General features: G+C 53.5%; 1 protein-coding gene across 1 annotated transcript in view; it reads right to left on the bottom strand.

The window, feature by feature from the left end:
- Positions 1-1737: 1737 nt before the first annotated feature.
- The window catches only part of Mvb12b (multivesicular body subunit 12B), a 163185-nt gene continuing 149159 nt past the window's right edge, over positions 1738-15763 (bottom strand). Inside the window, exon 10 of the mRNA XM_036184112.1 lies at positions 1738-5266. Within this exon, the coding sequence (XP_036040005.1) occupies positions 5180-5266 (87 nt within the window). The 3' untranslated portion in view covers positions 1738-5179. The remainder of the gene's footprint in view (positions 5267-15763) is intronic.

The following is a 15763-nucleotide window of genomic DNA, read 5'->3' as shown; positions in this document are numbered from 1 at the left end:
GAGTACTTGTGGTAGGTTCAGGTCTCGCTTGAGATGGAGAACCAATACCTTGCTGCAGAGTGGGGCAAGGCAGAGGGTCTTGAAGGATGGAGAGGAGTTTACCAGGCAGAAGTGTGGGGAGATGCATCCTAGGTAGAAGGAGAAGACTAAGCTAAGACAAGGAAGCATCTCAGAGTCAGGGGGGATCGTGGCCAGGAAAGAAGCAAGCATCGGATAAGGATGGTCCCCCAGCTGACCTTCTAGGCCCTGGGATTCTGGATTTGGTATGAGATTGGGGCCTCAGATATTTCTGAACTGAGACTGTAATCTTGGAGGCCATGTTAGCCTTCTGTTGCTATGATAACACACCCGAGAAGATCAACTTTAACAATCAGAAGTCTGTTGCCTCTCAGAGATTTCAGGTCATAGTCTTCGACTCTGCTGCTTCAGACTGGGGAGACTGACTGCTTACTCCACAGTGGCCAGGAAGCAGGGAGGAGATGGGGAGGGTGGGGACAGGAGATGGCACCAAGGGCAGCCCCAAGGACGGAGCCCTGTCAACCAAGTCTCCCTCCTCTACTCTTTCTGTCGCTTCCAACGGCTCATCAAATTATAACACACCAGTGGATGCAGCCACTGCTACCGCCAGAGCCTTACGGTCATTTCTGAGAAGCCTGTTAACTGGCAACTATGACTTTATCACAGCCTTTGGAGGACATTTGAAACCCAATTATAACCATGCCCATCTGCTTGTGGGCATCATATATACTGCTGTGGGGAGGGTAGGGGGCTTCCAGGTACCAGATGGTGGCCTGATAAGGCCCATCAGTGTGGGTGGGGCAGCAGCAGCTGGCTTGGGCTTGCTCCCTGAGACTAAGATCTTACTTGTATTTTCTTCCCTGGTGTCTCAAACACAGGACACAGGAACTGGCAAATTGTCCTTGCCCCAGAGAGAGGCCTCCATGTCACGCAGCCTCTGAAATGGTGCTCACCATGCTTGACCTCACTCCATCTTCCCAAGGGAACTCTGGAGTCAGATGAAGGAACCTGCAGAGTCAGAACTAGAACTCAGACCTGGTTTCCCTCAAAGATGCGTGTGTGTCGGGGAGACTCTGCTGTGTGGGAAAGACTCAAGAGATAGGAGGCTGGGTTTGGGAAGTCAAGGGTACAAGTGTGCAGGTGCCCCTAAGTTTCTGGGAGCCCAGGAGAGGAGTGGCGAGTCAAAGGTCATCATTCTAGCTCCTTCCCACTGAGGTTGGTGTGTGCTGAGCTGTAGGTAGCCAGTCAGGTTGTGAGGTGGATCCTGGAGATGCAGAAGTCACAGCCAGGAGTGGGAAGGCAGGGCACTGATAAGGAACTGACAGGGGGATCCTCAGCCATCTCTGCAGGTGGCATCCTGTAGCAGGTGAGCAGTTAGAACAGGCCCAAAGCAGGGAAGCTGCATCCCAACACGCTGATTGCCAGCCGAGCCCTGAGGCCCAGAGACAGGGTGGGGCAGCAGGAGATAAAAGAGCCCTCTGCATACTGAGGTCTTGTTCATAGCAACTGGGATCTCTCAGGAGCTTCCGAGGGTCAAGGATGTCAGCGGTCCCGAAACCCTCAAGTCACCTGCCAGCTCTTTCTAGAAATCTGAAAAGTGAAGGTAGTGACCACTTGCCCCCAGGAGCCCTGGAAGCAGGAGAGACAGCTTGCAGCTGCCCAGAAGGCCCCCCTGAGGGGCACTGACCTCTGGTGGCTTAAAAATAACAGCAAACTGGGGAAGAGAGGTTAAAACAAACATTTATTTAACAAATTATATTAAGAATACAGCCACACAGTGAAACCCCCCTTTGCCAAGCGGTCACCTTGAATAAATACACAGGAAGGCAACTGGGCTAAGGTCCTTGTTCCCAGTGGCACATAGTGGCTCAGCAGCTCATAGGCCTCTGAAGGGAAACAGCCTGGACTGGTGCTCCGCCTTGCACCCAGAGCAGGGGAAACTGGGCCACTCTGATGTGCCTTGTCATCTGAGAGGGAGCTGGGTACAGGAACGAGGGCCAGCTTCCTCATCAGGTTCTGGGGGTCAGAGGGACAAAGAGCGATTCCGTGAATTTGGCACTTCACGGCCTGGTGGCCCATCAAGGCCTTTCCTATGACCGCAGCAGATGCTCCCAGGCTGGGGATCCTCAGGTCACAGGAGGCACAGGATAAACTCTCAGCCTGACCTGTGCCCAGAGTCCACTGCCATGGTGAGGTGAATCCATAGCAAAAGAAAGCCCATCACAGGGATGGACACCAAGGCCAGATGTTTGCACTGGGGCTTTGGAGTCAGGTTCTGCCCCTACTACCGGCAAGCTTACAGACATGCCTCAGGCTCTTCATGTGACAGGGGACAAAGAGCACCCAGTACTGGGCTTGTTTGGAGGACGACAGGTAATGTGCCAGACTGCCAGGTCTAGTGCCCACTGAAGGAAGGGGGTGAGCTCAGCATCTCGGTCCCCTTGTGTATATGTCCTTCTGACAGAGGGTCTTCTGCTCCTTCCTGGTAGAACGGCCTTGGCCACAGGTGGCCACATGCCACTGATCACCAGGAAGAATATTCATGACTCTGACCTGTCCTTTTCCCAAGGTGAGTGATGCTGATGTGAATTCTCAGACTTGGCCTTATGGTAAATTTGCAAGTGAGCCTGGAGCCCACCTCCCCCTGCTCATCACCCATGTCCCACTTCCAAGGCCCTAGGAAGGAACTGACTTTTCAGTGTGGGGACTGTGGGGTAGGGTGCTGTGCTCTGGCTAGCCTTTTCAAGGGAAAGATGTGTGCTTGGCAGGGGCAGCAGCAGCTGTGGGGCATGCTGGTAGGGTGGGGGGAGGAGACCTAAGGGAGGGGCTGCAGCTCTTCACACCTCCCAGTGGTTCTCTGTGCTCATCTCACAGCGGCCAGGCTTAGTGGGGACAAGCGTTCCACACCATACACAAAAGGCCACTCCATCTGCTGTGAGCCGCAGCCCCACCTCCTAGGTCTGGGTCTGTGCCGGGTCCACACAAGGTGAACAAGGGTGTACATACACCACCACTACCACTGCCAGAAGATAAGAAACCAGGGGTTGGGTGCAACCTAAAACTTACCACAGACATCAAGTTGTCCTTAACACTTCAAAAGCTAGAAGCTGTTGATGCTACAACATTGACAGTCAAGGTTTTTCTTAAATTAAGTCTGCCATGTCCCGAGGTTACTCCAGCTCAGAGCATGCAGTTTGCTCTTGTCCCAGTGACCGAGTCCTGTGGGAGGGTGTGAGTGGGCTGCAGAGCCCAAGTCCTTCTTCCAGGGACTTCTTCACTTGGCCCTTTTGATTGCTGTCCACTGTCTTCACCTTGGAACGCCCAGGGCCTGTAAGAACTTCAGGGAAGCCACATTCTCCATCAAGGGAAGGAAGGGGGAGGGCCACCTGGCATCACCTGGTGGGGACAATTTCACAACTGGGAAATGGAAAGAGGTGATAAGACAATGTGCGCAAGCATAAAGGAAGTGGCCAGGAGACGCTGGAGCTTTGCCCCCAGCCTTCCCAGTTGACCCAGGCTATGAGTGCTCGCTTTTCTGTTACCCCGGCAGCCGTAGCGCAGGTCCTCAGGTCCCCAGCTTATGGAGCTGTCTGGAGGACAGTTCATCAGCTCTCCAGAGCACCAGTGTGGCATAGGTTTTGACCCCACAGTTCTCTGGGACACTGGCATTTGAGCTAACTACCTTTTCATGGCCTGTGCTGCCTAGAGGCTGTGGGACCCAGAGTCAGGGGGTTTGATGGGTACCCCACAGGATGTGCTCAAATCTGAGAGAAGGTGAGGTGACCATTCCTGACACAGAAATGAAGTACCACCAAGTGAAGAAGGCTGACTGAGCAGGGGGTTGGGCCACAAAGGGCCCGAGGAGCTGAGGGGCTGATGGAAGTTGGTGAGGTATTTTTGACCCTGCCCTGGCTCATGACATCTTGTCGGCTGGTTCTTGCTCCTGATCCTTTTGCACCTTGGCCACTGAGCTGCCTGTGGCTTTCTGGAGCTGTACTGGAGAGGGTTGTACCCACTGCAGTGTAGTTGCCTATGGACACTGACCACTGTGCACACCTTCACATCCACAGACACTCCAGGGACCAATGTCAGACAAACCCTAATAGCCAATCACGGCAAAGCAGTGCATCACCTGAGGCTGAGAGCTGGGACAGCAGTGCCACTATTTTCATGGAAAAACTTGTGGAGTTGTACTTGGCACTAGATGGACACCTATGAAATGTTCTAGCCAAAAATTCAGAGGCCTGCGACATAGGGACTCTTCAAAACAGCAGACCCCCGGCAGGAGATGCCTTCTAGACTGTGAGTGGGCCTGGCTTGTGCTGTGTCCCTGCAGGGCTGGATACCACGCCTCTCAGAGCATGCTCTTGTCAGTTGGCACCAGGCGGAGGCATACGGAGGCTGTTGCTGGCAGCTGGATGCTCCGTAGATGAGCCCTTTGTGGGATTGGAGCTTGTGGCCAGGCCCAGCACCCTAGCAGCCAAGTTTCTGTCCAGGTAGGCACTCAGTTACCTCCACAGAGAGCGGAGTCCCATCTGTGCTCTCTGGACGTCCAGTGTGTGCACTGGCGGAAGAGCCCCCAGTTGTCTGGAGAGAAGCAGACGCCTGTTTTTCAGTGTCGTCATGAGATGCACGGGCCACTTGAGCCTGCTGACAGGAATGCTTGTTCTCAGGTAGCCTGGGTCAGAGACGATCAGTGCATCTTGCAGGGTCCTATGTGAAGCAGTCAATCCTGGAGTCTTCCAGGAGGGAGACAGTGGCTTCGTGGGATTCTTATAGTGAGTGATGGTCAGTTGAAGGGAGCCAGTGGGCATCACTTGGCCGCTGGAACATGTGCCTAGGCCCTAATGGGTGACTCCAGGTAGGGAAGGAGTCTTCTTTCTTTGTGGGGTAAGTGGTCATCACACAGGTGTGCTAGGAGCCTCTGGTCACTAACAGCACATACATTAGTCACAAACAACGTTCCCAGGGAGGCAGGGGAGTCTCGTTAGGCAAGCTGATGACCATGTATGACCACACAGCTGCCCAGAGTCTCTTGGTCAGTGGGGAGGGCAAGAAGAATGGGCAGGTGGGGGAGGGAGCAACTCTCCCCCCAGCCACCCCATCAGTAGTCTGGGCACCGGGTAGGAGACGTCTTCTCCCCTAGGAGGCTGTGGTCTCCTCAGGACTGGGGGATCTGCTGGCACCGGGTAGGGCTGGGTGGCAGTCGTGCCGCTGCGCTCTGCTCCGTGCGGAAACTGTATTCGTACTGCAAGAGGAGGGAACAGAGAGGCACAGTCAGGCCAGGGGACCCCAGCTGAGCAGCGATGATGCCAGCCCCTGCTGAACCCTGGGCAGAATGGCTGCTGGGAACTGAAGCTGGGATAGTATGTCACTGTTCCTATGTGTGTATGTCAGGCTCAGGAGGCGACAATGGGTAGGTAGTGTTCACAATCCCTGCCTGCCTCTGCAGGGTAAGACTTTGCTGAGTGCACACTTCTGGTACCAATGGCAAGCTCGCATAAGAACCTTGTGCCAGGCTGAGAGGCAAGTACCTTCCTGCTTGTATCTCAAGGAGGGACCACTGCAAGGCTGTGGGGAAAGACCTGTGAGTGGACTCCATGACTGACCAGCGGCCTTCCTCAGTCCCCAGATCCCGGGACTCCTTGCCACCAGGCACACTGTGTGCTGTCCAGGACAGCACTTTGGTGGCCTGAAGGCCCAGGGAAGGGCTTCTAGGCTGCTCTCACAACCTCATACCCTCGGCAAATGTTCCACACTGCACCCAGAACCTGCCCTGGTGGGGACCCTGCACAGTTACACAGGTGGGCCAAGCAGATCCTGGTGGTGGTGATGTGCCAATGTGCATGAGCCTGCCTTTTGCTAGGCCATGCTGTCATTCTGAGCCAAAAGCCACTTCTATGGAGGATTATTGCACTGGAGACCCCAATTCTGTAGGGGCTGGAAGTAAAAGGCTCCAAGTCCAGTGAAAACTCTGAGAAGCAGCGAGTGGTTTGAGTGGGGGAGGGCCCTGTAGTTCACTTGAAGGCTGAGACATTCAATGTGGCCATAGGTGAGGTGCAGCAGAGGATTCCTTATGCTGACAGAGGTGGAGGGGGGGTTGTGGGATAGCCTGGCGTGTCCCAACAAGCAGCATTAAGTGAGAGATGTTTAGGTTAGTGGTTGCCAAACATGTTCAATCAATCAGAAGTGGTGAGCGGTAGGAGGCCCTGAAAAGACTTTCCAACAGAATGCAGCTCTGAGAAGAAGAGCTTCTGTCTTTGAATTCGGCTACTCTGCAGGACACCCACCCACTATGCAGCCTGTGGAGGAGAACGTGGTCCAACTGTAGTAGGGGAAGCTGCAGACTCCAGACAGGCTGTGTGGCCCTATGGCCCTGTTGCCATGTGCACTGGCCAATCAGGGCCCACCACACACACACAAAGAGAGCTGTGGGCAGCAGGAAGAAAGAAGAGCAGCTGGGGACTGAGGTTCAGTGTGTGATCAAGAAACCACTCAAGATAGCACCCATGCAACCCGATGTGTCCTGCTCCACAGCATCTGTTATCAGGATGGGTAGACAGAGACTGGGCCCGGTGCTGCAGGAGCCCTCGGGCAGGTCTCCCGCCCTGGATCTTGATGGACTCACTTCTAAGGTAAAGTGTGATCTAATCCCAGGGGTGGCACAGGTCCATCCTTGGTAGCAAGCAGTTTCCAACTAAACATCTGGTGGCTATGAGGGGAGCCCATCAGAGCATCCCACAGCACCCCCTTCACAACACTACCCTCTAGTGACCCTCAAAGGTACACCATCCCATCAGGCTAACCCATCCCATCAGGCAACTGGCAGCTGGCTACCCAGAGGCTTCAGGCAATGGTCAGCACAACACTGCCACCTGGTGGCTGCTCAGGTGTGTGCATGTCAGAGCCTCTGTTGGCTTTATCAGCGCCTACAGGTCTTACTCTGCTGGCGGTTGGGGTGAAGGTGAGTGGGTGGGAGAAGGAACATTTACTGGTGCGGGTCAGGATTGCAAAGGTATAAGTTATATGAAGTCCTTTATGCCTAGGGCTCATAGGGTGGTGGCAGAGGGGCCCAGGAACTTTCCACACAGCCCAGGACTCAAGCAGGAACACTTCTTGGAGCATGGACCTTTCCCAGAGAGGAGGAAAACATAGTAGGGCAGAGGAGCAGGAGGGCTTAATGGTACAGGCTTGAGGATAGAGGGCCCAGGTGCCATCCCCAATAGTACAAAGGCCTGGAGCATCAGGACACCAGAGGAAGTGCAGGCTGGGGAGAGGACATTGGTTTTGCTGGTGGCTAGGATAGGATCCCCAGGAGTGTTCAGGGAAAGCGGCAGGAAGTATATATGTATGTGTGTGGGGGAGGTGTTGAGAGGTGTCTGGGGCCATAGTGACAAGAGCATGCATTCAGAAAACAAGAAGACAGGCCTATGCCCTTAGGGTAGGGACTGGCAGCCCTTGGGAGCAGGATGCATAGTCCTGGGGCAGTGAGAGAGGGAACACCCTGGTGTGAGCCCCAGGTTAGATGGGATGTAATTCTGGTGGTGGTGTCTGGGATGACCTGAGGTGTATATTTTTAAGTGGCTTCTAGGTGACTGGATGTTGGGGTCAGTTCTGAGAGCCAGCCTGACCAATCCTGTGACCAACACAATCTGAGGGTAAGTGGGGGGGGGGGTAGGTGGACGGGGCCAGAGTCTATAACATGGTGGTTGATGGGCTCCAGGAAGGGGGAACCAAGGACAAAAGGGGTGGGGTACCCCACTCTGGGAGCCAGGACTGAGGTGCAGTGTCTCTCAGGTGAGGGAGGTGACACCAGCAGGGCCAGTGCTGGAGACACAGCCTGAACTGTCTTGCTGCTGTTTTGGAAGTGTGCTCTGCTGGGCTCGGCTCCCAGGGCAGGAGGAAGCCCACAGGACGGTGGCGCTTCCTTCCTTTGATACTGTCTGGTTGGCTTGGCTCCAGACTATCCAGTCTGGGTCTGGGCACCTGCATGAGGATGGAGCTACAGCTTCCTGGGCGGTGTGTGGGGGCAGTTGGCTGACCAGGCAGTGGGGCCTCAGTGTGTGGGGGTCATGCAGTCCAGGCCTGTGGTGGCTGGGAGTAAGAGAGGGTCTCTGGGAGGGCAAGGGCTTGCCTTCCAGCTCACCATCTGAGTTCCGTTTCTCTTGCACCCTGGCACGGAGTACAGGGAGGAACTGTGAGTGCACACTTGCCCTGTCTTGCCCTACAGCCCGTGCACATGGAGACAGGGGGCTGACACAGATTCCTTGGTCCCCGCTCTCTCCCTGGAGTTTTCCCTTTTTAGGTTATCCTGGCTGGAAAAGTCGCTACCCCCACTCTTGTTTTCCCTAATTCCCCAAATGAAATTTCAACATATGTCCCCCGACATAATCCCCCTTAGGCTGCGGATAACCTTCCCACAGACGATGTCCTCTGCCCGGGAGTCCTCGTCCCCAAAATGTTTGCCCAAGAGACTAGGGCCGCTTCTGGAAGCCTTTCACTCCCTTGGGCAAACAGAGAGTACCTTTGAAGGTGGATTTGAGCCCAGATCTGTTTACTCAAGACATTAGTCTTCTGCATAAGGAAAACCTGCACTTGAGTACAAACAGCAAATCCTTTTTGAATTAAAAAAATTTTTCAATTAAAAAGCATTTGGTGTGCAGAGCCCAGTTCAGCTGAGCAGTGTGGGGCAGTGTGCCCTCTGGTGGGCACAGCCTGTCATTGCAACTTTACCACTGGCCTGGCCTAGGAAAGAGATGTCACTGTCAGGGGCTCTGTAGGGGACTTTCCCTGGGGCCCAGGACCTTTAACCATCTTAGGCCTTTCAGGCAGACACAGGTCACAGTTTCCACAAGCTCTTGCTCACCATGAGACCAGTGGCCTGCTAGTAGAAGGGAGCAGCATCATAGAGGCTCCGTCACTGCAGCACCAGGAAAAGGGATGACTAGACATTTCCTGCCACTCACAAGGAGCTGGGGGAGCCACTGGGGTGATCTGTGCAAACACACCCAGCAGCACCTGTGCCCAAGAGGCAGAGATGGGGTCAGCAACAGCATTTATAAAAGTCCCTGGCCTGTTTTAATGGTTGGTGAGGGGAGGCACTGCCTGAAACAGAAGCGCTACCTATCTAGGGAGGCTTGGCAAGTACGCGCTGTGCCTGCCCCTGGCCCCTCTTCCTCTCCTTACAAATACCAGTCATATCCACCAAAGGGCTCTAGATGAGGAAGGCAGGAAGGTCTCTGTCCAGCACCACACTCACCTGGGGACGGGTTCAGCTTCCCGAGACCCCAGAGTGAGCCAGGGGAGTATTGGCCCAGGCCCAGAGGGGCACAGGGAGCAAGTGCTGAGCTGGCCAGGTGTCCATGCCCACCCCTTGATGGGCTGCAGCTGGGATGTGGGGCCAGGTGACAACCAGAGCAAAGGCAGGCTATACCGCATCAGACCACAGAGGTCCTGCAAGGACAAGGGTGAGTTTGGGGCCCAGGTAAGCCTCTAATGTAGGCAACTAAAAGGCCAAGACTCAAGCACAGAGGTGCTTCAGGGCTGGAGAACAGTAGAGGAGGGCTGGGCTATCACAGATGGCCTAACATCAGGGCAGAAGAAGCAGCAGAGGCTAAACCAGGCAGCCCAGGATAGCTATAAATGCAGCCTAGAACAAAATACTCAAAAACTATCTCATGATGTTTTAAGTAAATTAAGTTTTTTTTCTTTTCTTTTCTTTTCTTTCTTTTTTTTTTTTTTTTAAAGACAGGGTTTCTCTGTTTAGTCCTGGCTGGCCTGGAATTCTTGAAGTACTGGGATTAATGGCATGCTGAAGCTTTTGTAAATTTTTTAGAACTCATCCATACTGTTCTTGAGGATGAGCTTTGTGAATGACTGTGTGGCTCAGAGAAGCTGAAGGCTGGACAGTCGCCCACCTGCTGCTCTCTGAGGCACTGCCCTAGCCCGGCTCAAATCTGCCTTCCACTTGTAACTGAGTTCTTAGGCCACAGTCCTTCTTCACCCACAGCCCAGCCTTCAGAGACCCTCTATCCTGGAAGGCAGGCCCTTCCCACTCAAGGGGCTCGATGCTCTCCATGCTGTACTGGCTCTGGGGTTCAACCCCGGGGAAGGACTGGGGTGGCCCTGCTGCACTGCTTTCCTGGGATGAGCTAGCTTAGACTTTGCATCTGCCCTCTAGCAAGGACCCAGTATCCACTTAACAGCCAGAGCTGGGCACTCCTAGGTACAGCCAGTCCTTCAGGCAATGGAAGGGCACGGCTGAGGGGTGGAGAGGGAAGGGCCTGTGTGGTCCACATCCTGTCAACTCTTCTTGGCGGCATCTGTTCCCTGCGTGGCTAATGGCTCCTTAGACAAGGGCAGATGGGGTGAAAGCATGGTCCAGCAAGAGTGCCGCAGCAAACTGGGGGACCCGGGCCCCTGATGGGGCAGGGTGACTAGTACATGACAGCCGGCACACCAGTCCTGTCCTCTCTCCACAGGGGCACAGCAGAGCCACACACCTCCTGACTCCCACAGAGCGCCCATCAACCTTCCTGCTTCTCCCAGAGAGAGCGCACACTTCCCAGCTAGGCAGAGGACTGAGGCTGCCACACCATGGCGACAACAATCCACTGTCAACAGGGACACACCCTGCAGGAAGGTGAAAAGTCTCCTGTGTTCAAGACAATTATTAAAATCTGAGAGTGAAACATAGGCAGAGAAGTCACGCAGCTGAGAAAATAGAAGCTCGCTCGCTCGCTCTACAGACACAAACCACAGCCTTCCCTTGCTGTGGCTCACAGGGCAGGCATGTGTGCATGTGTGCGTGCGTGCGTGCGTGTGTTTGAGTATGTGCAGATGCCTAAGGTACTGAATGGAAACCACAGCTGTGCCACCGTCAGCCTCTGGGCTGCCTAGCATTGAGATGGCATTTCAGAATTCACCTTGACATCTGCAAAAATGGCTGTTTGTAATGTTCCTCTCCTCTAGGTCATGGGAGAAAAGATAAATACTTGAAATATCTAGGTGGGGAATGCCAACTATGTGGCATGTTCTGTGGAGGCCCTATGCCACTCCATTTTTGCTGTAATGATGACTTCTTGTCACCTGTGCCTGGCAACTTCTAGTTGAGTTTGGGGAGTTGCCGTATTTTAATGTATGGAACAAAAGTCCCATGAACCCAGAGAAAAGAGCAGGGCACCCTCTTGAAGGACAGGCAAACCCCAACCCTTTACCTTGACTCTGATTTTGTACAAGTAGGTGTGGCTGCTGATAGTAACCCTGACAGACAATGCAGCCTTGGAATAACCTATCTGGTAGTCACTCTTAGGGGTCGCTGCCTTCAATAAATTGAAAACATAAAGCAGCAGTTTCCAATCTGTGGGTCATGACCCCTGTGACAAACCTCTAAATCTAAAAATATTTACATTACAATTTATAACTAGCAAAATTATAGTTATGAAGTAGCACTGAAATAACTTTATGGTGGGGTGACCACAACCTGAGGAGCTGCATTAAAAGGTTGCAGCATCAGGAAGACTGAGAACCACTGAGATCAAGGCTCAACCGTTAAGAGAAGTGACTTCTCTTCCAGGGAAGCTGAGTTTGCTCGTGGCATCCACCCTGGGTGGCTCACAGCTGTTCCCAACTCCAGCTCTCTGGGATCTGATCCCTTCTCCTGGCCTGTGAGTGCACCTGCGCACCACACACAGATACACATGAAGCAAAAGTGAGGAGAGGGGACCCAGGGACTCAGCCCCAGGACTCTGTTGACACAGTTCACCAGGTTAACATGCAGAGAGGAAGAACATCCGTCTCCACAGATGACCAAATGCCGTTGCCGAGGAGCCGCCACCCATGCTGATGAGAAGCCGCAGGAGGGATGCAAGGCCCACTCTTAAGCAGGAGAAAAGAAGAAACAGAGCGGAATGTGCAGATACTGAGACAAGAAACTGCCACTAAAGAAGCCCAGGGACCCAGAAGTTCCTGCCAAGACAAGCACACCAGGAAGGGGCAGCTGCTACAGAGAGACCAGGACACTGCCTGGGCTGCTTGTCCGCGGGCAGGGTGACGAGGAGAACAGCATCATTGCTGTTTCAGGTCGGGAGAGGTTGGCTCTAGACTCACTACCAAGGCTGGGAACTTTGTCTATCATGTGACAGACCAGACAGAACAAGCAACGGTCCTGCTGACAGAAGCCTGGGTCACATGTCACCCGGGCATGTCTTGAAAGGAAGCAGGAGGGGGCTTTGGGAGGTGGCTCCGGTGACACAGTGCTGGCCAGCGTGTGTAAGTCCTGGGTTTGAGCCCCAGCGCTGTAAAACTCTGGCATGGTGGTGCATGCACTGGGAAGTGAAGACAGGACGACCAGAAGCAGAAAGTCATGCTCAGTCACACACACAGCTCAAGGCCAGCCTTGGCTGCTTGAGACCCCATCTCAAAAGGACAACAAAAAAGAAAAACATGAGAACTCTTCAAAGAAAACCCTTTGGTTTCCCATCAGCCAATGCGCAAAGACCCGGGTAAGCCAGCACACCTGTCCCCAGGTGGACATGCCAGGTAAAATGTCAAGCATCCTACTACCCATGAGTTCAGTGCAAGCCTGATGACCTGAGTTCTATCCCTGGGACCTACATGGTGGTAGGGGAGAAATAGCCCCTCACGTTGTCCTCTAACCTCCATAAGCATGCACCTAAAATAAACCAAATGTACTAAAACCAAACAAATGGGAGATGGAGTGGTGGCATGTGTCTGTAATTCCGGTTTTTCCGAGGCTGAGGCAGGAAATTCACGAGCTCAAGGTCATCCTGGAATATACAGAGAGACCAGGGAGACCCTCTCTCAAAATAAAAAAAGTAGTTTATACACTCCCCACTCCTTGAAAGTCTGTAAGGTTCAGATGGAATCGTGTCTCTAATTAGGAGAATCAGTAGGAGCACAGAACTAACCCATCGTATATGAGCACAGTCACAGAGCAGGAGTTGGAACAGAAGGCACAGGAAAAGCCCTCAGCACACACACAAAGATGCAGCCAGGGTGACACTCAGAAGTCACAGAAGAAAATGACCTGAAAACTGACTAAAACATTAGAAATAAAGCCAGCCCTAGAGTTTTCTTTCTAGAACATGCCAAACAGATTAAGTAGTCGGTGTTTAATATTTAGTATTTTAAAATATAAAATAAGAAAATGCAGTGTTTTTTGTTGTTAAGAATGCCGTGAAAACAAAACCCAAAGCATCTCCCCAGGCCCGAGGTTGCCATTTTCAAGCATAAAGGGCTCTTAAAAATGAGAGGGGAGGAGTCTGAGAGGAGAGGAGCCCAACTGAGAAGGGAGGAGCCTGACTGAGAGGGGCGGGGTCCGACTGAGGGGGGCGGGGTCCGACTGAGGGGGGCGGGGTCCGACTGAGGGGGGCGGGGTCCGACTGAGAAGGGAGGAGTCTGACTGAGAAGGGAGGAGCCTGACTGAGGGGGCGGGGTCTGACTGAGGGGAGGAGCCTGACTGAGAGGGGAGGAGCCTGAGGGGGAGGAGTCTGACTGAGAGGGGAGGGGTCTGACTGAGAGGGGAGGAGTCTGACTGAGGGGGCGGGGGCTGACTGAGGGGAGGAGCCTGACTGAGAGGGGAGGAGCCTGAGGGGGGAGGAGTCTGACTGAGAGGGGAGGGGTCTGACTGAGAGGGGAGGGGTCCGACTGAGAGGGGAGGAGTCTGACTGAGGGGGGAGGAGCCTGACTGAGAGGGGAGGAGTCTGACTGAGAGGGGAGGGGTCCGACTGAGAGGGGAGGAGCCTGACTGAGGGGGGAGGAGCCTGACTGAGAGGGAGGAGTCCGACTGAGGGGGAGGAGTCCGACTGGGAGGGGAGGGGTCCAACTGAGAGGGGAGGAGTCTGACTGAGAGGGGAGGAGCCTGACTGAGGGAGGAGGAGCCTGACTGAGGGGGAGGAGTCCGACTGAGAGGGGAGGAGCCTGACTGAGGGGGGAGGAGTCTGACTGAGGGGGAGGAGTCTGACTGGGAGGGGAGGGGTCCGACTGAGAGGAGAGGAGTCTGACTGGGAGGGGAGGGGTCCGACTGAGGGGGGCGGGGTCCGACTGAGGGGGGCGGGGTCCGACTGAGGGGGGAGGAGTCTGACTGAGAAGGGAGGAGCCCGACTCTAGAGCAGTCTGGCCTTGAACTCACAGAGATCCACCTGTCTCAGCCTCCTAAGTGCTGGGATTAGAGGCGTGCGCCACCACTGCCCCGTTTATTTATTTTGTTAAGAATTTATTTTAGCCAGGCAGTGGTGGCGCACGCCTCTAATCCCAGCACTTAGGAGGCTGAGACAGTTGGATCTCTGGGAGTTCAAGGCCAGCCTGGTCTACAGAGTGAGTTCCAGGACAGGCAGGGCTACACAGAGAATCCCTGTCTCAAAAAACCCAATACTAAATAAATAGATAGAGCCAAAGTACTCGATTATATCTATCATGAAGACGGTGTTTCCCAGCCCCTACTGGACACATGAACACACAGCAGTTGTGAGCGTGTGCTAAGACCAGCACACACTGCAGCTGACAAAATCCCTGCCCAGGGGTAAAGTGGACAGGAAGTCCCACCCTAGCTATCCACCTGAGAAACTTCTGGGAGAGGGGGAGTCTTTTAATGTGAGCCCTCTAGGATGACCACATACCAGAGCAGACTCCACTCCCATCCGAGATTATCAAGGCAGCACAGCCCAGATTCAATGGAAAAAAAGAAAAATAGAAATCTCAAAGGTAGGTGAGAAGGGGTGAGGGTGGGGTAGAAATGGAAGGGGCTGGTGGTGAATATATTTAAAATACATTGTATGTAAATTTCAAGGAATTATGCAAAGTATCACTAAAAAGTGAATGAGAAGAGGTTGGAAAGACGGCTTAGAGCAGCAGTTCTCAATCTGTGGGTCACGGCCCCCACAGGGTCATATCAGATATCCTACATGTCATAGATTTACATTGTGATTCATAACAGTAGCAAAATTAGTTAGGAAGTATCAACAGAAATAATGTTATGGTTGGGGGTCACCGCAGCATGTATTAAGGGTCGCAGGGTTAGGAAGGGTGATGTGTTTGCTGTGTGAGTGTGAGTGTCTGAGCTTGGATCTTCAGAACTCAGCCAAGTTCAACAGCTTGTTCCTGTAACTCCCAAGCTGTGAGACAGCAACAAGAGGTCCCGGGACTCACAGGCCAGCCTAGAGGAGAACAGCAGCTCCAGGTTCAGGGAGGACCTTGTCTCAAAACATTAGGTGAAAGACATGGGATGCTAAGATCTGGACTCTGCACATAGCTCTGCATGGGCGAGTGTACCTACACATCCATGCACCCTGAGGAAAGGGGGGTGAGGGAAAGGGAGGGGGGATGAATATTAAAGCAGCTGGAAAACCACCAGGCCAAAAGCACCAACAGGAGAGATTCCCAAGACAAATGCAAGCAGTGGACAGCCACTGACGACAGACCAACGTGGGGGCCGTGGAGACCTTCTGCTCCAGAGTAGGTAACAATGGCAATCATTAAAAGCACAGTGTTGCTGGGCTGGGGTTGGCATGTGGAGAAAGCTAGCCTCATACTCCTTTGGGTGGCTTAAGCGGGCTCACCTCCATGTGGAAAGCAAAGAACTAATATTTCCCCTTCTAAAGAAAGCCCCACTCAGGGGAGCAAAGCCATGCACACAGAAAATCAAGTTATACGCACTGATAGAGAGTCACTGAGGATGACTCCAAGTCAGTCAGCAGGTGACTGGCTAAGTATGTCAGAACATCAT

Source organism: Onychomys torridus, chromosome 4, assembly GCF_903995425.1.
Source record: "Onychomys torridus chromosome 4, mOncTor1.1, whole genome shotgun sequence".
Taxonomy (NCBI): Eukaryota; Metazoa; Chordata; class Mammalia; order Rodentia; family Cricetidae; genus Onychomys; species Onychomys torridus.
The sequence above is the reverse complement of the archived record's forward strand: the minus strand, read 5'-3'. Positions and strand labels throughout refer to the sequence as shown.